General features: G+C 39.6%; 2 protein-coding genes across 2 annotated transcripts in view; both read right to left on the bottom strand.

The window, feature by feature from the left end:
* The window catches only part of LOC110484475 (mucin-5B), a 42064-nt gene extending 41826 nt beyond the window's left edge, over nt 1-238 (bottom strand). Inside the window, exon 1 of the mRNA XM_021555146.2 lies at nt 157-238. Coding sequence (XP_021410821.2) covers nt 157-238 — 82 coding nt within the window. The remainder of the gene's footprint in view (nt 1-156) is intronic.
* A 9098-nt stretch (nt 239-9336) lies between these two features.
* The window catches only part of MUC2 (mucin 2, oligomeric mucus/gel-forming), a 54792-nt gene continuing 36324 nt past the window's right edge, over nt 9337-27804 (bottom strand). Inside the window, exons 39-61 of the mRNA XM_077784417.1 lie at nt 27118-27324; nt 26074-26211; nt 24758-24940; nt 23548-23715; nt 21434-22491; nt 20081-20255; nt 19265-19512; nt 17987-18170; nt 17660-17864; nt 16844-17022; nt 16597-16599; nt 16130-16199; nt 15716-15816; nt 15525-15556; nt 15176-15350; nt 14454-14558; nt 13819-13859; nt 13083-13205; nt 12542-12640; nt 11759-11887; nt 11033-11072; nt 10624-10753; nt 9337-9511 (exon numbers count right to left, since the gene is read on the bottom strand). Of these exons, the coding sequence (XP_077640543.1) occupies nt 9337-9511; nt 10624-10753; nt 11033-11072; nt 11759-11887; nt 12542-12640; nt 13083-13205; nt 13819-13859; nt 14454-14558; nt 15176-15350; nt 15525-15556; nt 15716-15816; nt 16130-16199; nt 16597-16599; nt 16844-17022; nt 17660-17864; nt 17987-18170; nt 19265-19512; nt 20081-20255; nt 21434-22491; nt 23548-23715; nt 24758-24940; nt 26074-26211; nt 27118-27324 (3968 nt within the window). The remainder of the gene's footprint in view (nt 9512-10623; nt 10754-11032; nt 11073-11758; nt 11888-12541; nt 12641-13082; nt 13206-13818; nt 13860-14453; nt 14559-15175; nt 15351-15524; nt 15557-15715; nt 15817-16129; nt 16200-16596; nt 16600-16843; nt 17023-17659; nt 17865-17986; nt 18171-19264; nt 19513-20080; nt 20256-21433; nt 22492-23547; nt 23716-24757; nt 24941-26073; nt 26212-27117; nt 27325-27804) is intronic.

Genomic DNA, 27804 nt, shown 5'->3' with positions numbered 1-27804 from the left:
TTTGACAATCAGGATAAAAATGTACAATGTTTAACAGTATCCTGCATGTCTAAAGCTCTTACACATATATTACACATTTTCATTTGTCAACTCTATTTCTCACCTATGGAGAGCTATATGAGAGCAAGTAATGAAAGAATTAGATTATTTTCTTACCTATCTGAACTGGTTCTTTGCCCTTGCAAAAACTCCAAATTAGACAGAAGATCCAAAATGATCTCCCGTTGTTTATTTCCATCTTGCCATGAAGTCGTAACTTGAAAATCCTTTCAGGGAAGTGTTTTTTCTTGGCTTATAGGCAGATTTTTATAGTCCAAGAGTTTGGCATGAGAACAAAACCCATGGCAGGGTCCCTGAAAGGTGGAGCTTCATTAAATTTTCTTTCAGTCATTCATTATTAGCACCCAGAAACCTTCTCTCTTTCAGACAAGACAGGTATCCAGCTCTTTCTTGCTTTATGGGGACAGAGAGTTGTCTGTTTCTAATTTCCTCCTTTGAAAATAGGTCCCCTCACCCTACTCCTACAGTTGTTACTTCTTTGGCAGCAATAGCTTTTTTTTTTATAACATCTGATTAGTTAAGGAGCAATCACTGACCTCTTTCAGAGTTTTTCTCTGTCTTGCACATCAGCAGAATCCCTCATCACAAGAAATATGTTTGTTGCCTCTACCAGCTTTAATGGTGACTTCTAAACAAAGCAAAAAGTATTATCAGGTCAGGCATAATGTGTGGTTTATTTAGAGCAAAATCTTCTGACAGGAGGGCATTGCCCTTTTAGAAGTATATCCAAAATATCTTACAAAAAAAGGCCAGATTTACTGCTTCAATAGACCAGAAACAAAACCAAAAGTGTAAAAATTCTCACCTCAACTGCACGAATAGGATTTAATTTATTCTTTATGCACACAGAAGTGGTGGATTCTCCAAACATCATAAGGGAGCAGTTCCCAAGTCCCATCATAATGTAGACCACAGATTGTTCCTTCACCACCTAAATTATGCTGCTATGAAAGGGTCCCTTGGTGCCTTCAATGTACTTTAATGCATAACAGTACCCCATACCCATAAAAATTCAGTGAGTTCAGTCATGAACTCTACAGCCCCTTGTAGGACATCCTACAAGGGTATTTTGATATCAGTAATTTTAGAGTCCTTTCTAGAGATTTATTTGCTCTCTTGACACAAACTGACCTTGCATTTATTTTCCTCATTTGTACCATGGGGGAACTGCTCCTGACAAGAGAGGAATCCTCTCAGCTACTCCCAGAAATCCAACATGGATAACAGACATTCCCACACTTCCAGCTGCTCTATCCCCTTTGGGAAAACAGTAAAGTCAGAGTGATTGCCAGTAGCTAAGTGAGCACAGATACAGTTTAAAGTGGACATCGTTTTGCCCCTTCTTGCAAGGCCTCAGGTCAAGCCTGCCCATGCACCCATTGGGGGAATATGAATGTCTTTTATCTGCTTGGCAGGCAGCAAGCAGGGTCTTGGGAACAGGGTCTTGCTCACTGCTTTGCCAGACTTTGTGCTGTTGCCAAAGTGGAGTGTCCCAAAGTTGGCCCACTGCTGCTGCCCTACACAGGTACAAAGTGCTTTGCAGAATTGCAGGTGACAGCATCTGCCAGATGAAGATTTGCTGCTGCCCTTGCTCGAAAGAAAACTCTGCACCAGTGTGCATGAGCATTGTGCAGGACATGAAACATGAGTTCGTGTTACCCCTTTGCTGCTGTCCGTGTCCCATTAATTCCATTGTCAGTCGCACTTGAGGCAGGGCACTACTGGAAGGCAGCTCTTGAAGCCCTGCCATTTTGGCTGGAATACAGAACCAACAGACTTCATGGCACTGGTGATGGAAATCATGGACTGCTGCTGCTTTTCCTTTTAATCACAGCACATCTTCCCTCCTGATCTCTGTCCAAATAGGTACAAAGTAAGTTAAGAGAATACCTAGTAGATAAATTTAACCATGAGAATATGACACTAGAAATATGAGGATGATCTGAAATTGAACACAGTGAAATATCAACACTCAAATTCAACAGATTCTCCTGGTAATTTTTATACTGAGTTCTTGTTCAAGCCACAGAACAGGATTAATGGCAGGTGTGGGGAAAGGCTGTGAAGCCCAGGAGGAAAAGCATATAAATCAGTAGACTGCAGATACAGACTAAGAGAGCATAGTTGAGGGTAAAGGTGGATAGCTGAAATATATTAATTTTCCAAAATCAATGCTAGTGTCAAAATCCAAGTGCAAAACTCTGCTGAGATAAAGTCTATGTTTCTTCAGTCACTGTCCTCTTCCTTTCCAATTCCCACCCAAGAAATCAAAGTATCTATTTCATTCATTTTGGTATGAGAGTAGAAGGAAGAATCAGACTCTGGGAATATAATTCCAAACTCTGGAAAAAAAAAACCAAAAAACTTTATTCCCACTGAGCTGCACAAAAGCAGCAGGAACCATGTAATAACTGCTTGCCAAAGATACCCTTCAGGTTGGAGTAGTCCTTTGATGACAAAGACATAGTGAGGTTGACCTCTGCAACTTCCAGCCCTTTGTGTTCTACATGTGGAGTAATTCAAGGTAATGTGAGGATGGGCAGGAGGAATGAGCTAAGGCATGACTTCCCCCTCTAAGCCCCACTTAGCACTTAGGCCTGGGAAGAACATGAACAGTACATATTAAAAGTTTTCAAGGAAAAGGCGGAATAAAACAAATGATTAATTGAACAAACATTCACTTATGCTCTATTCAGCAGAGATAGTAGTATCAGTCATCTGGGATTCTACCCTGAGAAAAGCAAGAGCAAAACTCTACACAGAGAAATGGGAAACCCAGTCTTCTTCCTCTGTACCTAGCCATTTTCTTACCTCTGCTTGTCTGCTCTGTCATTTATGCCATTCCTTTGCCATTTCTTGGGGAGCAGAGATTCTGTCAATGACTAACCAGAGCTGCTGCTTCTGGCTTCTCCACAGATACTGCGGGCTACACTCCTTAGAAATCACTGGTTGCTTCAATCCTCTGCAATGATTTCAGGACTACTGACAGGGGAAGGATATTTGCATTCAAATGAAGTTTTTATATTCAAGCATGTAAACACTGAGTTTTTCAGGAGAAATACATGAAGCTTTTCAGAAGGAAATGCAGACTGACAGGGAGTTTACAGACTGTGTTGATCACTTACCACTGAATCATTGCTATTGGCACACAAGTTATAACTATTCCCCCCACAGTGACAAAGTGGAATTAATAACTCTTCCCTTTATTGGACCCTGCAGGATAAGAGGCCTTCCCTCTTCTGCAGCTGTATTGGCAAAAAGAACTCCTCTTGGCCCCTTTACAGCCCATTTCATGGATCATTTGCCATTAAAGGGTATGTGATTTTAGTAAATACAATAGGTAAATATTAACTCAGTTTCTTTATCACCACTGACTCACTGAAGATAAGCCATCATGAAGCTAATGTAATACACCGGTGACTCACAAAAATATATTTTTACTACAAACTTGGTAAAAGACACACTCAATTAGGAGGTATCTGGTGGATCAGTGCCCTTCATAACCAGACAATGTACTAAAGTCTGGCAGTTGTGTTTGTATCATATCCTTCTGTCAAAAGGGTATGATGATTCCATATGTGCTGTGAATAGTTATGGCGACCCTGAGTCAGTTCAACACTGGGAGGTTAAACTTTGTAATTCTCTAACCTATCTCATTTCAGGCAAAACTGGTGCTGCTCCTTGAAATTAGTATCTACTATAATATGGTGTTTTAAAAGCACTGCCTAGAAAATAACCCTAGAGAAATTATGTGTGCTCCATTAACAAAGTAATGTTAGCCAGGAAAACATTTCATTTGTCAGGCAGTTTGTGCCAATAATCCACATGATAAAGAACATCCAGTGATTTTGGCAAAATATTTTACAAAACTGGTAGTTATAACCATCAGTAATTATCAGTGGAATTCAAGAACAACATGAAGTATCCTTTTTTAATCCTTTGCATGATATTATAGGATTTAGGAAAGTTACATTAAAATTTATTTGCTCTATCAGATTTGTGTCTAGCACACAGTTTGAAACAGATGTCATTAAGTATAACGTGATCTGTAGCAGGCAGTAGGAAAGGAAGGAATGAATATCTGCCATTAATTGTCCATTAAAAAACATGATGAATGCCTTCAGTATTTCAGTTTTGGTAGGAGGTGGTTGAATGTTTCCTTACATTTTGCCTTAGAATGGACACAAAGCTCCTTAACCTCTCATCTTGCCATAGGGCTCCTTGACTTTTTCTGAACAAATCAAGGACATTAGTTATTCCTGTTTGCAAGGAATGATTCCAACTGTTCTTTTCTGTTTTTCTTTAAGAAGATGTAGATCTTTCAAAATCCATGTACAAGGAGTAATGACACGGCTGAGTGGTGTTCATGCACAGAGGTCTCTCTGACCTATTGGCACTTCCTCACGTAAGAGAGACTCCCTGCATAGAAAGTCATCTCATCAGGAGGTTGGGCCCTAGAGATTTTCTACTTGAAAGATTTTACTTTAAGCAACCTTCCTGGTGGAAAAATATGGGGTAGCAGAACAAAGGGAAGCATATGAATTTTCTGCTTTGATATTTAGAACTTTCATGGCATTTAGGCTAGAGCAGATTCTACCTCTTTTTAAAAAGCAATTTCTTATTTCCTGGGTACCAAGATAATTCAGAAGAGGCCATTGCATGCTTAATACTGAAGTCTCTACGACCTTGAAATTACATTAAATACATGCCCAGTAACCATGTCCACCATGACTGAAGGCTACCGCAAGCCATAAGAGAGGCTAAGAGATGGGGCAGAAAACAAGTTAAGGCAGAAATCTAAGCAACCTTGGCCTAGAGTGTTTTGTATGGAAGGTAGAATTAACCACCCAAGAAGTACCTGCGCTTATGTTCTGCTCAGAATCTCCTTTTAAGAAGAGTGATCATAGAGATCCCATAGATTCTGCAAAAAAAGGGCAAAAAATGCTCAGCTATACTAGTCCAAATGGACAAGCTATTGAAATTTAACTGCTGTGTCACGTCATAGGCACTGTGTAAAGCCACATTCCTTAATTACTGTTCCTGTTGCCTTTTGTTACTGCTTAAAGAAATCTGCATGGAGCACAGGTGCTCCTTCTCAGTGCCAACTCTGCCATACTGTCTCTCTGCTTGAGTTTCTTCAAAGTCTTAGAGTAATGAATTTTTACTGTTCTAGAGACTAGTTTGTGAAAAGAATTCAAACATTTTATGTAAGAGTGCTGAAATACTGGAACATTACAGGGAATTCAGTTTGTACAGAACAGGTTTTAGAAGCATGATACTGAAAAAGAACTTATGGGATTTTCCATATTAGTGATGGAAATATGGCTTAGGTAGTCTGCTTAGACCTGTTTGGACCTTAGTCTGTGAGGTTGCAAGTTAAGAACATGGGTGTTTGTGTTAGCGTGAAAAGAGAAAGTTAATTTTGGAAATTTGGCCCTGGAGGAGGACTGCTCAACTTTAAGAATTTGTTCTGCCTTAAAATATCCCCCTACCCCTCAAAGATTCCACTGGGAGGTGAAATTTCAGAAACTGCGCATCAATGTTGCAGTTATTTAAACATATTTCATTTTTTGTCAGACCTAAAACTACAAGAATGTTTTTCCCTATGATCTCAGAGTTTGTAACTCTATTCTGTCTTTTCTCTGTATCTGAGTTTGCTTTTCCATACAAGTGCAACAGTATATAACAAGCACAGTAACTGCACGATTATTTACTTAGGGCTTTGCCTTTACTAAAGTCCTTTCACTGGGACTTATGTGCAGAGTTGCATGTGCCTAGTTCAGTGAAGTGCAGTCTAGCAAAGTAAACTGAATTGGTAAACACACTGAAACTTTTATCTTACCCTTCCCACAGAACAAAATAATACTATTAAAGAACATAGTTAGATCAGAAGACAAGGTAGTTATTAGATCAGAAACCCCTACCTTGTATTATTTTGGTAAGAATTCTTCTTGGTTTGCATGTGGTTTTTCCCCTCTGTCTGAATCCCATCTGCCTCACCTCAGATAGCAGCAGTGATTTTTCCATATTGCTAACAAGTATTGTCTCTGGTATTCTTAAAACACTTATCCACTAATGCCTCATAAAACAACTGTGCTCTCTTTATGAGCAAATCTTCTGTGAACTCCTTTTTAACTGGAGATGGAAGTTCTCACTGTGTTGCTTAAGAGTCCTATGAACAACACTGAGTTTCCAGTGCATCTCCAGGTTACTACAAGGAATTTGTTTGAGATTCAAACTATCTTGGATGAGAAGACTACATGTGGGAATGAAACTCACGTGATCTTGCACAGCAGGAGCTGGGACCTTTGGTTTTGGTGCCTGCAAAGGCTGTGTGACTGGAAGTCCTACTTGCCTCCCAAGAAGGCGTCCCTATTTTCCAAGACAAAACTGAAATTGTTAAGTACTGAGAGAGGAAGAAAAAGAAACAAAACAAAGAGAAACGCCTTACCACCAATGAAAGTAGGAGGCTAGACAGAAAGTCTGGAGGAGGTGAACACAGGGCTCAAGCAAGGAGACAGGACATGGGCCCTTGCTACTGCTCTCTTTTTGCTAGATTCCAGAAAACAAGGCAGTTCCTGGAGCATTTCTTTGAGGACAGAGAGAATCAAGCCCACTCCCTTCCAGCACTAGTGTTTTCTGTGAAGCTGCCAGGGTCCTTTGTGGTAGGTCCCACCTGGAAGAAAATGGGATCAGAACGTTCCACAATCCCGTGAGTTCCTAATGTGTTGATGTCACCCTTTCTGAGAGGAAAGATGGGAGACATTGCCTCAGTTTTTCTTCTGGGTTTGCCAGAAGAATCTCTTCTTGTGGACTGCAGACCAACAGCTCTTGCTTGAGAAACAAAATGCTTCCTGGGATTAGATAATACAGATCTCAATTTACTTCCAAGAGGGCTGTTGAGGGGAGCAAAAGTGCTGCTCACTGCCACTACTATTCTTTGTAGGGATTCACAGTTAAAGTTTATTTCCTTCCTTTCTCTCTCAAGTACTATCAGTGGATGTCTCCACTGGAGAAAGTTTAATCTGTTCAACTCTGTTATCCAGTTCCACTGGAAATGCAGGTGCAAACTGAACCACAAAGTTCTAAGGTGACTAAGAATGCAGAAGGGTGTGGAGGTTTGACTTGTGCACTGTGACCTGGAACTGCCAAGAACTTGTAAGTAAGAATTCTCTGACAGTGTGTGCTTGTGAACCTGCCTATGGGCAGCACTGACCAGCACCAAAACTGAGAGGGCTGCCATAATCAGAGCACTGTGAAAAACAACACCTTGCATGTAAATTCCTGTCAGAATAATTGTCTTTCCAGTGCTTATTAAGATAATATAAATGTCTGTGGGGAGAGATCAGCATTCATTCTTCTCAGAAATAAAACTCTCTCCATGATGAAATAAAAACTCCCTTTCGAGACAGCTTGCCTTTTTTGTTATGAAGTGACTTTACATTCTCAGCGATAGAGTGCCCTGCAGTGGTAAAGCTAAAATCTGCAGCCTTACTGACTTTTATCCAAGATCTTTAGAATTCCTCATTAAGAAGTAGTTTGCCCATCACTAGAAGGAACAGAAAGAGCCTGTGCAAACTACAGACCAAATGAAAAATAAATGAAACAAGGAAGATTGCATATTTCAATGTAAATACAGTGTGCAGCAAAATGCCACTACTGACTGATAATATTTTATCTCTTTTTCATAGGAAACAAGGCAGATTTGATCACACCTTGTATCTATCTCCAGAATTTATTTGCTGACTTCAGTCAAATTTAACTGAAAAAATTAAAATCTCAAAGACAGCTAAATGCCAACAGATTTTGAGAAATGCAGTTTTTATGAAAAGTTCAAGGAAATGTATGGTTCTAGTGTCAGCATAGAAATTGTTGGATAACAAAGAATCCATAGAGGAGAGTGACTTTGTATGTGTCCTGGGAGAAAACTCTCAGTCACATCTTACAATGAATGTAGAGATAGAAATCCTTAGAAACTAAAGCAGAAACTGAGCTTCATTTAATCTACAGATTGCTCTGTAAACTGACAAAACTTTCTTCTTGTTAGTTCAGCTAACTCTCCAACTCCAGAGAAATCTGCTTTCCAATCATAGATTTGTAATGCTGAAAAAAATATGGAGTTTCATTTTCTGAACATCCTTATCAGTCTTATAAAATGGCAGAAATCTTATTTGCCTTTTAAGATGCAGTACATTTGATAGTAGCAAAAAATTGTGCCACCAGTCCTTTAGGTAGCAAAGATGTCAGTATTGGGGTTGGCTATTGCCAATAATTAATGGAGACAAAATAAACCAAAATATTTTTTTTCACTACAACAGGTGTGGTTTACCCTCATTGTACTCAAAGGTGATTCAAGAGAAATTAACATATTCCAGTTAGCTGTTTCAGCTCCCCTTACAATAAGATAAACAGGCACTCCTTTAGATTTGTCCTTTGTTAAGAGAAAAATTAATATAAAAAATGGCTATTGTTTTCCATTTTCTGCAGAGGAAGCTTAGGATTACTAGCCTAGTGATGGGCATCTATTTTGAAAATATTGGAATTTGGAGAGCTCTTACTATGTAGTAATTGTACACCCTGCAAGCACCGTGAGTGATCTTCATATATTTTTTTGTGAAAATACATAATTGCAATGAACTGAAACAGTTGTTACATACAGAACTCTGATAAAGTAAGTTCTGGTGCTGAACAAGAAGTTTCTCCAAGTCATCTGAATAATTTTATTATCATTATTCATCTTTGCCTTTGTTTTAGCAGAGAGCATAATCTTCTCTTCCACCTTATAGACTGGGTCTTCTGAACAGCACAATCTGATCAGCTTTTAAGGAGCCAGGAGTAGATACCCCAAAAATTTAGGAAACCACTTGACTTCTTATAACTTGAAAAAGAACTTTTCTTCTCTCCTCAAACTCAAACTCATCAAGATTGTATAAGAATAAGTACAAAAGCCATGCTTTTTGAGATGTGCTTTTAATCATTCTGAGAAAAATAAGATTTGGAAGGGAACAAAGAGGTTGTGCACTTGTAAGAATACAAATTTGTGTTCTTATTTTGTGCACAAATAAATAGGGAACAGTTAATTAATTAGAGAACAAACAGGATGCATTTACTGGGAAAAGTAAAGTACAAAAGTAGTCAAGGAAGCTAAGAATGGTTCACAGTCCTTTTAGTTAATGATGTCAGGGTTTTTTTGCCTTCATTTTGATGTTAAACTGAATGGCTCTCTTGATCTGGTTCAGGGTGCTCGCCTTGTCATTTTCTTCATTGTTCTGCAGCTCACTGGACTGTGGGCTGGCATTCAGTGTCTTGACAGCTGCAGCTGTCCACGTAGATGTACTTGTGTGACACTGAGTGCCCACCAGGGCATTTCAGAACCACGTGCTTCTCAGTGGTGCTTGTTTCTCTGCAGCAGGAGCAGCTGTGGTCCATGGAATTGGCCTCAGCAGAGTATCTGTCAACATGCAAAATGGCAACGTTACTCAGTGCCAGAAGCCAACACACAGGAGAGGGTGAAATCAGGTACAGAACTCCTGTGAGAAGAGCCACACTTGTGGCTAATGGAAGTGCTGAGCTCATCTGACAGAGCAGTGATTATAAAATGCCTAAACCAATTAAGGGCAGTGTTAACATGAAAGGGAAACAGCAACTCTTTCTGTTCCCATCTCACTGCAAAGTATTTTTTGCAGTCTTGTGTTCATCAGCTTCCTAATCACCATTCCTAACCTGAAGAATCTGTCAATATCAGGCTACAAACTGTGACAAGATCCATCTTTTTCTTGTATTTGGTAGAAGTAACCACAGCAAGACCCTAAGATGATCAGGAATTTCAAAATACTAATAAACTCCCTGGCTTCTCAGAGTTCCATGTGATACTAAAGATCAGTTTTCATCCATGTAAGGTGCACTGTGGCAGACTCAGTGATAGGCAGTAAGTGACAGTTTCCTTGGAGAGTCAGAGTTGTCTTTCCAGTTGTCTTTTAGTAGCTCACTACCAGGTGTCCTACTAACCACTTCCTTATAGCCAATTTTTAATATAGTCTCTCATTTCAGAGAAAAATGTACAGTCAAGTTACTCTACTAACACCACACCTAAAGCATTTTTTTTTCTCATTTCTTTATTGTATAAAGATTGTGCATATTTGAATCTTCCTTTGAAAGATGTATGTGTATTTCATTTTAGGTGCTAACTATAGAGAAGCAGCTTTTCCACTTCCAGTTGTCAAGTCTGACTGCTCTCTGGGCTCATTCTCATTACAGGAAATAATCCATGTTCTTTTGTGACGATTTCTAGCCTAGGTGGTCTGACACAAAGCCAGCTCTTAATGGATGAGTAGGCCTTATTAGAGCTGTCTGAATCCCAAGACAATCTAATACACTTTTCTGCTTTTTATTATGACAAATCAGCTCGTCAGTCACAGATTCCATGATTTTATGTCCATGATTCATGAAGCAGATAGTTCCAGGTCTTCTACCATTGTGTAGTCTACTATTTATTGTTCCTTTTATATAAACAAGCTCAGTGCCACCAGGACTTAAATCTCATTGTCTGGTGAGTTTACTTACAGCGAGAAGGTTCCACATGTTCCTTCACATTCAGTCATGTCAACTCTGTCCACGGAGCGGCAGCCATTGTAGACGATAAAGTCACTTCTGTGGCGCACAGAGCACGGTGTGCGACTATCCAGAGGGGCACCTGCAGGGAAAGAGCAGAAAATACTTTCAGTGAAATAGCTCCAGAAGTCCCTTGCACCTCATCATTCCCTGGGCTTCACTAGTGCACTTAAAGAACTGCCTTAAGTGGTCTTTCTTCTTCAGCTTCAACTTCTCCAGAGAGATCAGGCAGTGAAGGCTTGGAATAACAAATATGAACATAGAAGTATCTATTTAAATACAAATTTATCTGGGAAATGGGATGATTTAAAAAGACAATTCATTCTCTGTATTGTTGATTCAGATACACTGGCATACTTACAGGTTCTGCAACAACCGTTAGGTAAGAATGAAATAGTTCCCTAAAATAAAAAAGAAACAAAAAAAACCACATTATATTATTCTATATTACAAAGACATTAAGGCCAAAAACTGAGGAGAGCAATTCTTCAGTGGCTGGAAATAACAAGTGAAAACTGGTTACTGTACTGTAACATTGATCTAAATAAGCAAAGATAACAGTCTCTTCCCGACTTGAAATTTATCAATTTACAAAGGATTATGAAAATACAAACAATTCTTTGAAGGAAGTCTACAGTTAACATAATGAAATTTTTGCTCAGAAGAAATTCTAAAAAACGGTTTCTCAGAGTCCTCTGTATTTGAATAGAGACTATGCAGTGTTACTGGCAGCCTACTTACTGACTGAACAGCTTGTGTTTCTGTAACATTCAAGGAAACCTGGCTCTTGTTGAGACAGAGCCCCAAACAAAGCAGTCAGCAAAGATTCAGTATCTTGGTGCTGACCAGTATTTTGGCTTCTGAGAGACAGCTACGTTATACCTGGGTGAATTCTCACCCAGGTATCTTCTTTTATATACTCTATAGGGCTGTGCAGGGATGCATCTGGAACTTCTGCACTTGGGGCTGAGAAATTAGGATGAAAGGCCATCAGAGATAAATTTTATTTTGTTGTTAGTTAGATGGCTGAAATAAAATGAAGTAATCTATGTATGGAGAAGAGGGTAAATTTTCTATTTTTACTTACAGGTTTGCAGCTCTCCTCATTGAATGCTGGACAGGTAATCTCAGATGTCGAAGCGACAAGCTGGTCATGAATCTCTACACAGCTATAAATAGTGCAGTTGTTGTGAGGATCATTTTTAAAGTCTCCAGGCTGAAATTGAAATGCAAAATGTAATAAGAAAAGCTGAAGTGGTCTTAGACAGAATTTTTCTCACCCTCTGATAATGCCTTTCATCTTGTTTCCTAGTCAGTTATTTTTAGGTTAACAGCCATTTGGGATACAGATCATTATATGTATTGCAATATGCCATACATGGAGAGAATTTCAGTTTTATATGGTATTTTCCTTGAGAAAGAAAAATATCTCTAAAGTACATGGCATATTTTAACAAAATCATCCATGCCAATGGATTTTTCCTTCAAAAAGCTAGACTGTTTTATGTTAATTAAGAAAGACTCTAAACATCCATCCTACTAGGGCAATAGAATTGTTTCATATGCAGGCTTTAATAGTGTTTTTCAGCATAGAGAAATCAAATGACATAGAAAAGCCCAAGCTTCCAGACACTGGAAGAAAACCCCTTCCAAGGGTATTTGATTTCTCATTCCAGGAAGGGCCTTACAGATAATTTTATTTCATGAGACCTACCCTCAGGTCAAAAAGCTAGGTTTTGCTTTAGATGAGATTTTGATCTTTCAGGTGCAAACTTACACTAAAGTCTTTTCTCTGGCAAGGAGATGTTCTCTTTCTGGAACGGGGAACTTTACAGATTTGGTGGAGAATAAAGACATAGAGCATACTTACACTCAAGATGAGTTCAGAATTTTCTACTGTGTGTATAATACACTTGGTCTGCACACATTTTCCACAGCATTCACCTTTCACTGGTTTAAGTTCGTATCCCTAGAAATTAAAAGTAATTAAAAACAATAGCACTATAATTTTTGGGAAATAAATTAGAACATGTGAATCCATTAATTGATTACACTTTGAAGTACACTCAAGATGTGTGCCTTTTTGTGTTCCAAACCAACAAGAGATAACTAATGGAAGCAGGTTATAAATGGAATAAGGCACTGGAATAAATATGCATAATAATTAAATATTATTCCACAAGGTGGTCTACAGAAATTTCCCAGCTAATTCTGTCACTGTGAACTGAATGCTGACAGCTGCACAGTCAATCTCAGGCAGTAGATTGCTCAAAAAATAGTTGATATCCATGCTGGAGTTGGTCTCTGGGTTTCACCTCCCTCTTTTTTGCTTAATACCACTCATTGATCAAACTGGAGTTCACATATATGGGTATTTTGGGGTCTTTTGTTTCTTTAAGTTTGACACTTACTGGTTGACATTTTGTGTTGCAGGGGACATGTTCACAGGAGATGATATTCAGTTGAGTGCTGACATTAACATCATTTGTGCAGACACAATTCTGACACTTGTCAACAAAGACTGAGGAGTTGGGCTACACATTTTAGGGAAAAAAATCACATATTAATGAGTTATTACATGTTTAAACAGGCATTTATTAATTTTTTAAGAATCTGTGAATAAAGCATGGGAAAAGGAAAAAAATCATAAAGACAACTGGATAGCTATTTGGCTAGTCATTTGAGAAGACAACATTTTAAATACTGAATATAATTTGTGTCTTTATTGAAGTCCTGTATAACAATGACAAACTCTGTTATTAAAAGAAAAGGTACTAGACCCAAGAGAATTAGAAATCTAAATTTGGTTAGAATAATACTTATTTATATGTCTTTTAATGTTTGAAAATAGTTTTAAAACTGCAATAATGTGCTGACAGTAAATGTGGACTGACTTTTTTAAATGTCAGCACACTTAACCCAAATTCCTGCATGATACTGACATACATGCAGCTCTTCAATTTCTTTCCTACACAGAAAACTTTTCAGAAAAGATTTAGGCTTTGTGAAATTGATAAACTCTTGACAGAAATCTGAAAATTTCTAAAATATTTGTTGTACTGGATAAACCTTTTCATAGCACTTCTGATCAAGTATACTGACTGGTCTTTAAAGCATTTTTAGAAGACTGTTGAAACAGGAACTTACCAAGAACTCAGCATTCTCATGTACGCAAACCCCCTTGGGAACTGTTAATAAGCAAAGAGTTAGATGTTCAGATAGGAAAAATGAATAAAAAATGTCCTCACCCCACACCAATCCAACTCATTTCTTTCACAATGAATCACAATTCATATGGTTATTCCCCAATTCTGGTAGCAGGACATGTATAAAGTATAAAAACTAATACTGCATGTGAAAGAAGAGAAAAAGATTTGGCCCAAAATATGCAGTCCAGTTCATCAGCAAGAATGTCCACTTAACTGATACAAGCACTTCCTTGTTTCAGTTACCAAGAGTGGTAAATCGATCTTCTACTGGGAATGCTTCTAGGGACTTTTTGCTAGAATAAGCTGAGACCATCATCCCAGTTAATTCTGTAGCTGTTCTTACATGTATTTATAAGCAGGAAATTGAACTTGAGTCACCTGAGCTATATCTGATTTCCTAGTTTCATAACAATAGCACTAATAACCAATTTTAATATTAGTGAATTTGCAGAATCTGTGTTTAACACCTCTTTCAACAGGCTATTGAATACAGTCTTATTAAGTATAGTGCTAAATTATGTCATAAATAAAACTGTAAGTATAATAATTGTAATATATTTCCAAGGGACTTACCACATTGGTATGCAGGACAGCACTGACCACTGGGAATATAAGAATGAACTTCAAATCCCAGTGAGCACTTGGGGGCTTTAGATGTGCACAAGCTTGTATTGCATTCTGAGGAAAAAAAAAAAAAAAAAAAAGAATAAGCCAGAAAGTACACTAAATCACAGCTACAAGAAAGAAACACCTATCAAAGTGCTTAGGATGAACTTTCCATTGCTAGGGAACAGTCCAGATCCTCTTCAAAGAAACAAATTGCAGATAGGGAACATGTTTTTCCTCATAAATCCAGGCACTGGATATGGAGTACTGTTTATGCATTTTTTTCTACTATGCAATTATGCTGTGTTTATAAAGTATCACTATTGTATGTGAAGAAGTAGGGAACAACTCCTACTCTCTCCATGATTTTAGGCAACTGCTGGAAAATGAAAATCCACAGAGAATTCCATAATCTTTCTTCATTTTGCTTAAATAAAATGTGGCCCTGAACACAAAAACTATAGTTTTAGTTATGTTGAATCCCATAACGGTAAATTCAGTTATACTGAATCATTGTAATATTAAAATGTATTTTCCCTAGTACTGGGCAAGCTGATTTTAAAAAGAATGAGGAAAGATACTATTTTGTGGCTCCCTGCTGTAGATCTCTGGTACTAAGGTAGTTCAGTCTTTTCTCCTTTCTATTTCCAAGAGGTATAGAAAGACTAGAAACAAGAGTATAAACTCACTGCAAGTGAAAAGAGGGCAGCAGGAGTCCTTAGGATTGACTTCAATGACCTCATAGAAGCCTTCTCCATCACAAGTGACTTTCTTTTGGTCACATACATGAGGTTCACATACAATACCATGTTCACCTTCCAGGCAAATACAGTCCTGACAGTCCACTGTAAACTTTTCCCCAAACTGCCATTGAAAAACAATAAAATGAGTGATTGTATAATAACCAATTAAAAGGAACAGAAGTAAAACCAGGAATACAAAGTACAGAGATGACAAAACAAGATTGTACCAGTGGAGCCCACTCTCCTCTCCCCACCCAAACTTCTACTTGAAATCCAAAAGCATACAGCATCATACCTCTCTTGGTATCATATCCACTCCAACACAACCTGGAAAACACCAAAATAAATTTCTATTACCAGTCATATAACAGAAGGCATCTCTACTGTACATGGTATGAGCACTGCATACAATTAAATATTTGTTGTATACATGGAAGGAAACAAAGAGGAAACCAACGTGCATCCAAGTGAAGCAGTAAAACTCACCACAGGTTTTCACGCAGACATCCACACCAGAATCATACAGCATGGTTCCATTAGGACAGAAACAGCCTTCTGATTGTTTAGTTGATGTCTCATTCTGTCCTCTGTGAGATAAAATGTTCAGAGGAAGACCATTAATGTCATAGGCACATACAGGAGGATTATGCCAAATAACCGTTCACTGGAAACACAGTGGCAAATGATCTGCATATTTGTGATTGGGGTTTGCAGTGTCTGTGTTTGATATAGCCAAACAGCAGAAACAGTCCAGGCAACCAGATTTAGGGTCAACAGAATAGTGCTAATAAATTTGACAGTCAATTTAAGAAATGGGAGGAGGTTGATTTTGCTCATTCACCTGTGCATTAGATAAAACTGAATAGTTGTACAGGCTATAACTGTGAAGGAATATTTTACCTTGACTTACAGGTCATCTGTTTAATAGGACCACATGCTCTGTATTCTTTACCTGAAGGACATTCGTAAGCTGGAATGGAAGAACAAAAAGGAGGAACAGCTCAGTAGCAATATCATATAAAACCCCATGACCTTATGCCAAGAACTTAAATACTGTTCACTCATTTTCCTATGTATCTATGACAATCTTGGGCAGCAAAGAGGAAAAATTCCAGATAGACTTATGTGTCTAAATGGAATAATTTTGTGCAATTTAGTCATAGAGATATAATACTGCACTTTACACTAAGATGATAAAGCCAGGACTCTACATCTTGACTACAACTTTTTCGCATAATTTTAGTCTCTTTTGCACAAGTTCTCAAAGGGGAGTGTCAAACTTCCCTTTGTGCTCTTACTACAGATGAAAACTCATGTACATGTCACCAAATAGAGAGTAATCTGCTGATGCCTGCAAAGCATAGAACTGCCTGCATAAAAAAAATGTACGTACTGATACAGATGTTTCTGGCACAGTCAATACATGGTTTCTTTGCAGGACGATTTATCATTTCCATTGTTAAAAATGTTACCTGCAAAATTACTAACGGAGAGCAGCTGATACAATTTATTGGTGCCTTCATTACTCTGAAAGCAGTATGACCTTACTGCTGTAACAGTTCCACATAATCTTCCTTAATAATTCAAGATTAATTATTATGGCCAGATACTTACAGCATACACCATTGGTGTGCTTTCTCCAGTCAATGCATGCACCTTGGTCAGCACAGGTGGCAGCATAGATCTGCAGACTTGAGCATTCCAGGTCTAGGTTGGGAAGTACACAGCTATCAAAAACACATGCTGCATAGTACTTCTCAGGCTGGACAAATGCATGGCATGGCTTGAACACACTAGAAACAGAAATATTTATCATTATTAGTTACTGAATAATTAATATATTTTTCAATGTGCTTAACATGTTATGATGTTGCAACAGTGGGCATGGGAGATTGAGATGTGGATATGGACTATTGATGAGAGATTTGTGCTAAGAGCACTTATCCAGATAGTAACCTTCCAACATATCTTAAAATATTCTTCCCTCACCTTCAAAACACTTTGACACCAACATTTTGTGTCCAAGAGTTGTATATTATTGGGTGAAACTGTGTGCTATCTCTTTAAAGAGATTTTGGGTTTTTTTTCTTTTTCAGTTCTGACATAGTGTTCTAAAAATTAAGATCTCTGTTTTCAGCTGGACTCTGTTTTCTGCTAAGCAAATGTGGGAAAAGGCAACAACATGGGACAGGGGAGGGCAGAGAGTGTAGAAGAACATGGGAACATCAGCAACGGTTAATGTGGCAGCCAGAGGGTTGAAAGAAACTGTCAGCAAAGAATAAAAACCAGAAAAAGAGAAATGAGTAGAAGCAAATCATAAAGATACAAGAAATAGAGAAATAGTTAGAAACACTCTCCACTGGTACATTAATCCTAAAATCCCCATTTAAATCAAAGACCAAAGGCTTGTAAAACCAAGAGGATTGTTACCTTCCCAAAAGTAGCTCACAGATGGAAGATTCTTTGCAAGGCTGTGCTGGTGTTGTGCTAGGTGAACCTGTAGGAACTAGGCCTGGAGAGCACTGTGGTTTAGAAGGATCAACAACTTGCCAATGATCTGCCATGGTTTCACAGTTTTCTGCAATGTTTCCATTTGGCAGCATGCAGTCATCTGCCGTGTTGTTATTGCAAGTACCTAAGGGTGGTACAGGGAGAAAAAATTCACTCACAAATTTGTTAGGAAATACCATTTATCTTTGCAGCAGGGCTATCACAGTGGTTTTCTGAGAGTGCAAAAATTGGAAGAGTAAACCTTACCACACTGTCCCTGGGTATTGTTGCCAAACAGGCTGTAGGGCATTCTGATAGAAAAGGACAAGCCATTGTAGGTCACGTTCATTTTCAGCTCAGGAATTTCCACAACACGATTTATGCCTGACTCATAGACGCTCACACCAAACTTCTTATAAGGCAAAGCCACAAGCTGGTTGTTTACTGTCACCTAATAAATAAAGGAAAACAGAAAAGAGGAATAAATTTAGTTTGACTTTTCAAAACAATCGACTGTTCCTTTGTTTTGCAGAGAGAATGTAAAGGTAAATAATATCCTTTGAATTTATAACAAATGTTCCTGTGTTTCCTTTGTTACTGGAAAGTCAAACTTTTCTTCTCTGAGTCACAAAAAGCCCGTTAGCCTCCAACAAATTAAGTTATTCAAGGTTTAAACCAGATAAATCCTAACATTCAACAGACTTATTAGAGTGACTATGGCACCAAGGACTTCTTATTAAAGTGGAATATAAAATTCTCCTAAATTCATATGGTATAAAGTTTTAGGTTTCATGGCATAAAGGGAACATGCTTATAGGAAAAATAAATAATGAAAATACAACTAAAAGTGTATTATTTATTTAAATACAGTAGCCATAATATACCTGTGAAACTAATACTACTTTCACTCAGCAATCAGAGATTTCTTTGCTTTAGAGAAAAAATAGGAGGCCTAAATGTTGTAAATTTTCAGCAATATGATGCAACCTATCTTGTAATATTCTCACATAGTAATGTACAAAAATAAACCAAACAATAAAAAGTTACAAAAAGTCCCAAACACTTCTCACTGATTTTGAAGCCCAAAAGCCGTGACATCACATTTATCAATGGAATAAAAATATAAGTGCCCTACTCTGAAAAATTAAAAAGATTACACAAGTCAAAGCTACAAATGGTACTTTTAAAAAATGCTTCAGTCCATCACTTTATTGTTATGCTGTTTTCCTTTGTTACATTATTGTTAATGTAAGTTAATTATAAATTAACTTATTTTATATCCTTAACTCTTAGCAATTTTTCCACACTTGTGTATTTAGGAGAGATCTGCAAAGACTTGAAATTAAAAAGACAAGAAGCTGTAGAATTTTTTCTCCCCCACATTCAGAGTAAAGAAATGCTTTGAAGCAGTCTGATTTTATAATCTAAACTGTTACTGAATCTAAAACACAGATTAATTTTTTCCCAAACCTTGTCAACATAATTATCCTGTTGATGCAGTATTAATATCTGAATCAAGAAATCAATGGTAACATTCTTTAGTACCTCTACTTGTAGAGTATTTGGTTGTGCTGTTGTTAGTCTCACTTCCTGAGTCTCGTGTCTCACAATGAGCGTTCGAGGACATGATACTACATCCCGTGTATCACAATGGTAGTTATCAATGTAGACACCAAAGTTGTCAACTTTCTTATTGATCTCTTCCACAAGGACATATGTACAATTCCCCTGATAGCTGTAGTACAGTCCATCAAAAGTCATGTAATGTGGATCTCCCCAGCCAGTGCAGTAGCCTAAAAAAACATACAGTTAAGTTAGGCCCTTATGGCAACATACAAAATCATATCAGACTACAAGCAAAATCTGTAGATGTGGGAAATATCACAGTGTACTTTGGGCATTTTAATTTTAATAAAGTGTATACGTCAATTCATGAACTCATTAGCTAGAAGTTATCAACAAAAACCAGGCACTTTCAATGCACAGTTCATCTGACATTAATGACAGACAATTGACAATAGGATTAACTGTACCATAGATATATCTTTACCAATAGTCTGAACAAGTAAAAGATATATATAAATATATATATATGCTTCTAGCCTACAAATATCTGCATCTGGACATTGAAATCCTTCTTTGGGAGATCAATTTACTCTACTAACACAACAGTTATGTAGAGATAATGGCAACTTAAGCCAATCACTCAATTAGCTAAAAAGATCCAACAGGGCATTTTAACCAACACTAGAAGACTGAGTCACAGCTTTGCACAATACTTGTTCCCTAATAAATATTATTGGTCTTGACGATAATATTGTTTCCTCAGGAGATTAAATATTCAATAAAATATATACTTACAATCACACTCCCAGTGCCAGCAGCATCCATCCTCATCCATGACTGGCACAGGAGACAGTCCATTGGCACATGTGGGTTTCGGGGGTGGATTGCAGATTATTGGAATCACATGGAAAATGTTGTCTTCTATACATATAACCTTAGTGCAGTTACAGAGTATCCATGAGTCACCTTCCTGTGTTTGAAGAGAGGGGGAGGGGGGAGACAGAGGCAAACCTTTAGGAAGCAGTGAGACTGACAATAGTTATGCCTGAATATCTTCTGCAGGTTTCTAAAAAGACATATGTTTATTGGCAAGTTTTCCCCCATCAGAAATCTGAAAATAGGATGGAAGTACATCAGTCAGCACTATCTAGGTCTGCAATATAAGCTAGAACAACTGAGAGCTGCTAAGTGAAAAGCATTACTTACAAAAGTCAAGCCAGTAAACCGAAATGAGAATCACCTTTTCTAATTTCAGCTATCTAAAAATGAGATGTCTCACCTAATCTCATCACCTTAACACCCTCTCTAAAGAACAATGAAAGACACTGATGAGTATGAATGGCCAATATATGATCAATTCCCTTCCACAAATGCCTAGAACATATTAATATCTAAACTTACAGTGAACACCACTATTCAGGGAAAAATGTCCAAGGTGATTATGTTCATGCATTGTGATTGCATGAATTTTCTTCTATCTTCTACCAGTTTTGCAGACACGTATAATTTTAATTCCTGCAGATCTACTGAGCAAGTTGGTAGGCATCTAAATTATGATGAGGCTTTAGAAATGTACAAGACATGAACTTGTCTGTGTCAAAGGTGGAGGGTTAAAAAAAAAAAAACAAAACCAAGAACTCTAAGTCAAATTTCACAAGCATTTGAATGCAGTGATCTGTTTCACAGTCCTGAAACCAATCTGTGAACCATTCTTCTGAAACCAATCTGTAAACAAGTATGACTCATACCAAATTCAGCCCTGTGGATTTTTATTAGGCTGCAATGTAAGCACACAAACAACTTTTACACACTCTAGACTTATTCAAAAGCAGAAATAGAAAAGATAGCTTAGGAGCATTTAGCTCTTGGTCTCCTCCTCATCAGAGCTATCCTACAACAAACACTGAACTGACATCTATCTCCTTGCAGAAAGCTTTTAAAAAATTATCCTTGAAGAACTAGTTGCAGTATGTAAGCTATCAATCCAAAAATAATTGGAAGTCCTGCTGATGCCCAAGAAAACTAAGGAAATAAAACAGGCTGATACTTCCTTTCCTATCCAGATTAATGCCTAGTCTCTGTTTCTAACTTTGAAGTTATGTGTCTAGTCTTCATCCAAAGAACAATGAAAGTATGAAATCCACTCACCTCATGAGTTTCATTAGGGAAAATACTACAAGTTTTTTTAGCAGTGGTTGGTGTTAGAGCTGTAGTTGAACTAGAGACATTAACTGGAGGAGTTGAACTGTGTGTAGAGCTGCCTGTAGTGGTGACTGAAGTTGATGTTGTAGTAGGCCCAGATGTAGTAGTTGAGACAGGAAAGGTTTTGAAGGTGGTGGACATGGTGGTTGTTGCGTTGATTGTGATAAAACTACTAGAGGTGGTTCCTGAAGTGGTGGTAAAGCTTTGTGTTGGGGTTGTACCAGAGGTGGTGGTTGACACGGAGCTGGTTGATGTAGGTGATGTTGTTGGAGTAGTAACAGTTGCAGAGGTTGTCGTTGGGGTACTTCTTTCTGTTCCTACTGTGGTGGTGGGTGGAGTGGACACTGAGGGTGTGGGGCCTGAAGTGGTGGTCTTGGTGGTTGACTCTGTTCCAATGAATGGGGTTGTTGACACTGGTTGTGTTCCTGTAGGGCTGCTTGGTCCAGAGGTTGTGATGGTGCCAGGGGTGGAAGTGGTTGGTAATCCTATTGGAGGGCTTGTGGTCCTGGTGGTAGTGGTCTCATGGATAGGTGTTTCTGTTACTGGCGTGGTGCTGCTGGATCTTGAGGGCGTAGGGCCAGAAGTGGTGGTCTTGGTGGTTGACTCTGTTCCAATGAATGGTGTTGTTGACACTGGTTGTGTTCCTGTAGGGCTGCTTGGTCCAGAGGTTGTGATGGTGCCAGGGGTGGAAGTGGTTGGTAATCCTATTGGAGGGCTTGTGGTCCTGGTGGTAGTGGTCTCATGGATAGGTGTTTCTGTTACTGGGGTGGTGCTGCTGGATCTTGAGGGCGTAGGGCCAGAAGTGGTGGTCTTGGTGGTTGACTCTGTTCCAATGACTTCAGAGGTGGTAGTTGTCACTGGGCTTGTTGACACTGGTGATGTTGACTGTTGGCTAGTGGTGCTTGCAGTAGACACTGTACTTATTTCAGTCGTTCTTGTTGTCTGCAGTGTGGTAGTTGAAGGAGTAACTAGAGTGTTTGGCGTTGTCTCTGGTTCAGATGTCTCTTTAAGAAAGAAAACAGAGTACTTTAAGTAGGGAATTTTCATTTTCTTCCTAATATCATCTCATTTTCCACTAAGCATATGTGGTTCAATGAGCCTATGCATAGGGTCTTTAGACAGAAATAAAGCAGAAATTGTTCTATTAATGGTTTTGCATCACTGAGGGATTATTAACAAAATATCCTACCTCTTGCATAGGAGACATTGATATTAACACTTTATCAACAATCAGTGTCAGAGGGAACACGTGCACATTTATATTGCATGGAAGAGCCCAGCAGTCCAAGATCCCAGGGGAATCTACTGAGTAGATCAGTGAACTCTGGTTAACACTGTATTGCTGTCATACTATATTCTATGGAAAGACCATTGTTCCCTGTGCTGCTTCATGTGGCACATTCATACCACTATTGATTATGCTCAGAGTCATTTGATTCTACAGAAAATGAGCCATTGCTGGAGCATTCTAATGTGTTCCATCCATTTCTAATGCCCAGGCCTTTAAGAATACTCACACACAAGCTATTTTGGGGTGCTACGAACCCAAAATACACTTTTCTGCTTTTTCACATGGCCAGTTTTCATTATGGTTGCTAATGGAGATTCCTTTAAAATAGTTTTTTATTAAGATGTTAAAAAGTGTTCACAATTCTCACAGGCCAGCCTCAGAGCCATCTATTTGTGCTTTTATAGCATGATATAAGTGACACATGGGAGAGAGAGAAGTACTGTGTACATAATAAGAGAGCAGTAATAATGTTAGAGGAATTAAGATACACTGATTCTGCCCAGGCAGGCCACAAGAACAGTCCTTCAATGAAAACTAATTTACATTTGGGTGAGAGCAGGCAAACTCCTTCATGTACTTCATGCCCTTTAAAAGAAGCAGATGAACTGGAACAACAGGAGATACAACATTGCTGCTGAAAGGTTAGCTGGGATTTTTTAAAATATAATTGACTACAGTAATGCAGAGTATAGAAACTAAAACACATGTTAAGCTGCCAATAAACCCGACTTTCTAAAATCAGCAAAGAACATGAAACCCTGGGAATTACTTATTGCTTCAGTGGGTGGCATCGTCGGGTTTCTGGTGTTAATTGGAACAGTGCTGGTAGTTGGAACAGTGGTTGCTGTGCTTGGAGGGCTGGTGGTGGAGGTGGTAGTCTCTGGCAGTGAGGTAGTGGTTGTCAATATTGGTGTGCTCAGGGTGGATGGAGATGTGCCTGTTGGAAATATCAGGGACAGGGAAAACAGAAAAAGGCACAAAGGCATCAGTGGGACTCAATGTGAACTCAACAGAAGCTGCACATGAGGCAGCTACCACAGATCTAGAAGGGTCAGACCACCCTAGCACCAGCCCTTCCTTTCTGGCCCCAAAAAGCACAATATTTGAAATCCATGCACACACAAGGTCATGTCCCTTCCCTCTGAGCAAAAAGATGCTGCTGGAAGGTTCTTCCCACCAAAACAGAGACACCTACCAATAGGTAAGAGATGAGGAGGAGCAATGCTTTTGATCTTGCTGGGGCTTTCTATCTCCATGTTATTATCTAGAACACCACACTAAATCCTCAGGTAAGAGCTGAGATGTGAAGCTGTGATCCAGGAAGGAAGCATACACAGCAGTATGTTCCTGCCTGATTGGCATGTAGTTTTCACAATGTCACCCTGATATGTGGCTTCTCAGAGTACTAGTGGATCTGATCATCCAAGACCACAGCTCACAGAAAGTCACAGTCTGCAGAATGAAATTGTTCCCAAAAGCATATCCATCCTTCCTACATCTATAACAGCTGACAAGCATTAGCACTGATAGGGCAAAGGAATGGGAGAGTGGGAAGGAGACCTACATACACAGTTATGTCCAATCAGTGCCTAAAATGCCAGTCCTGAGAGTACCATGCCACAATTGCACGTATGCCCAGTGAATGTGTTCTGGCCAGCTCAGGGACAAGGTCCAGCAGCAAAAAAAAAAGGCAAGATTTCCTATCAGTTCAAGATCTGTGTAAGCTGAGCATCAGCATGAAACACCTCCTCTGAGCCTTTTTGACTGAGGGAAGACCAGATTTTTTGCACAGAACCACAAAACCTTGTTCCTTTTTAATAGGCAGATGAAAGGCAAGTTATAAGCAATGGCTCTTCCAGGGATGCTCTGCAGTTACACCCATCCCCAATTCCATACTGAGACACACAGTTTGAGGTTCTCATGTACCTTCAGGGCAACCACAGAATGGGAGCAAGAAACAGCACAAGCCAGAGAAGTACCTGGAGTTGGTGTGGTGGTGGTGTATGTTGGTGTTGGTGAGGATGTGCTTGAAGTAGTTGGGGTGGATGTTGGTGGTCCAGTAACAGTGGTTGTGCTCATCGGGGTGCTGGTGGTGGTGGTAGTCTCCGGCGGTGAGGTAGTGCTTGTCAATATTGGTGTGTTTGGTGTGGATGGAGTTGTGCCTGTTAGAAAAAGCAGGGACAGAGAAAACAGACAAAGGCACAAAGGCATCAGTGGGGCTCAATGTGAACAGAAGCTGTGCTGGAGGCAGCTGGCACAAACCTAGAGAGGTCAGCCCACCCTTCGCACAGCAATGGTCCCCAGAACCAGCCCTTCCTTTCTGGCTGTAGAAAGCAGAATCCTTGACATCCATGCACAGAAAGTGTCATGGTCCTTCTCTCCGTGTGAAGAGATTAAAGATGGTGCTGGAAGGTGCTTCTCACAAAATCAGAGACCTATCAAGAGGTAAGAGATGAGGAGGAGCAGTGTTTGGGATCTGGCGGGGGCATTCTATCCCTGCCTCATTATCTGAATTTTTGCTACATCCTGGGGTAAGAGCTGAGATGAGAATCTGTAATCAGGGATGGAAGCATGCACATAATTAACATGTGATTCTTTATGTGTTCCAATACCAGTCTGATGCAGGGCTTCCCTGAGCACTAGTGGATCTCATCAGAGGTACCATCAGCCAAAAATTACAGTACACAGCAAGAGCCAGTCTGCAGAGTGAAACTGTACCCAAAAAGACTGTCAGGAGAATCCTTCCTTCTTACACATTTAACAGCTGACAACCACTATCACACAGAGGGCATAGGAGGAGAAAAGGAGGAAAGCCTACACAGCTGAACCCAAACACAGCCTGAAATGCCACTGCTACAAGACCAAGTCCCACTCCAACTGCACTCCATGGCTCCAGTGACTACATTCTGGCCAGATGAAGGACACTGTCCAACAGCTGCAAAAGTAATGTTACCCATTGGTTCAGCATCTGTCTTAGCTGGGCACTGGCATGAAATACCTCTTGAAGCACTGTTGAGTCAGGAAAGACACGACATTCCCCCAAGAACCCCTGAATTCTTGTTCCTTATGAAATAGCTAGCCCAAGAGCCAGACTTGGCCACAGGACTTTTCCTGGGATTCACAGAAGTTACACCCATTCCTTATCCCATCTAAAGCCACATATGGAGGTGTTTCATGGATCTTCGCTACTCCCACAGCAAGGCTAGAAATACCAACAGAACTAGAGAATTATTTGTCAGTTCTGTTCCTGGGAGCAGAGGGGTTTTGGTGAGAATTATTGCTTTTGGAAACATACTTTGAGGAGTTGAGATGGTTGTTGTTGATTCAGGAACAGTGGTTGTTGTGCTTGGAGGGCTGGTGGTGGAGGTGGTAGTCTCCGGTGGCGGGGTAGTGGTTGTTGATTTTGTTGTGCTTGGTGTGGGTGGAGTTGTGCCTGTTAGAAACAGCAGGGACAGAGAAACCAGACAAAGACACAAAGACGTGAGTGGGACTCAGTGTCAACTCAAGAGAAGCTCTTCATGAGGCAGCTGGCACAGACCTAGAGAGGTCAGCCGACTCTTAGTTCAGCAAAGATCCCTTCCTTTATGACTTCAGAAAGCAAACTCCTTGAAATTTGTGCACACATAAGGTCATGACCCTCCTCTCCTAGTAAAGAGACTGATAATGATGGAAGGTGCTTTGTACAAATTCAGAAATAGGTAAGAGATGAGAAGGAGCAATGCTTTTGATCTTGCTGGAGTTTTCTATCTATGCCTCATTATCTAGAACACCACACTAAATCCTCAGGTAAGAGCTGAGATGGGAAGCTGTGATCAGGGAAGGAAGCATGCACAGGAATATGTTCCTGTCTGATTGGCATGTGATTTTCTGATATCAGGAGTTCCCAGAGTACTAGTGAATTTTGTCAGGCAAAGACCACAGTTCACAGAAAGTCACAGTCTGCAGAGTGAAACTCTTTCCAAAAGCATGGCAGAGATATGCTTCCTTCCTGCATGTATAATAGCTGAGAAACATTATTACTGACATGGCAAAGGAGCAGGAGACAAGGAAGAAAGACTACACATCTGAGCCTAAGAAGAGCTCGAAATGCAAGTGTTACAAAATCAAGCCCTACTCCATTACACTCCATGTGTCGAGAGATGCCACTCTGGCTTGCTGAAAGACAAAGTCAATAGCAGAAAAAACTACAAAGTCTTTGTAAGACAGCAAAGGCTGTTTCAGGGGCTGTCCACAAGTTAATCCATTCTTGATGCCATACAGAGGCAAAAAAGTAGGTGTTCCCACACCCTTAGTACTCCCAAAGGCAAAGAACATATGAGACAACAAAACTAAAAAGTACCTGGAGTTGATAGGGTGATGGTGTAGGTTGGTGTGGGAGAGGAGGTGCTTGAAGTAGTTGAGGTGGGTGTTGGTGAACCAGTAGGAGTTGTGGTTGTACCCGGAGAGCTGCTGCTGCTGGTGGTGGTTGTGGTGCTGGGAGTCTCTGGTGATGTGGTGGGCAATTCTGGTGTAGTGGATGATGTGCTTGGTGTGGGTGTAGTTGTGCCTGTTGGAAACAGCAGGGACAGAGAAAACAGACAAAGGCACAAAGGCATCAGTGGGACTCTGAACTCAACAGGAGCTGTGCATGAGGCACCCCCACAGATGTAGAAAGGTCAGTACACACTTAGACCAACAAAGGTCCCCCAAACCAGCTCTCCCTTTCTGGCCATAGAAAGCAGAATCCCTGACATCCATGCATACACAAGGTCACAGGCCCCCTTGCCTACTGATGATACTGGGGATAGTGCTGGAAGGTGATTAGCACAAAATCTGAGAGATCTACCTATAGAGAAGAGTGGAGGAGGAGTAATCCTTTTCATCTGCTGGGGGCTTTCTATCTCTGCCTCATTACCTGAACACCTCACTAACTCACGGAGTAAGAGCTGATATGGGAATCTGTGGTCAGGGAAGGATGTATGCACAGTAACAAGAGGATCAAGATCTCCACAGGAGAGGAGGACATGGAGCCCTGTATGCTTGCTCC

Source organism: Lonchura striata, chromosome 6 (genome assembly GCF_046129695.1).
Source record: "Lonchura striata isolate bLonStr1 chromosome 6, bLonStr1.mat, whole genome shotgun sequence".
In the NCBI taxonomy this organism is placed as follows: Eukaryota; Metazoa; Chordata; class Aves; order Passeriformes; family Estrildidae; genus Lonchura; species Lonchura striata.
Note: the sequence above shows the minus strand (reverse complement) of the source record. Positions and strands in the feature narration are given on the sequence as shown.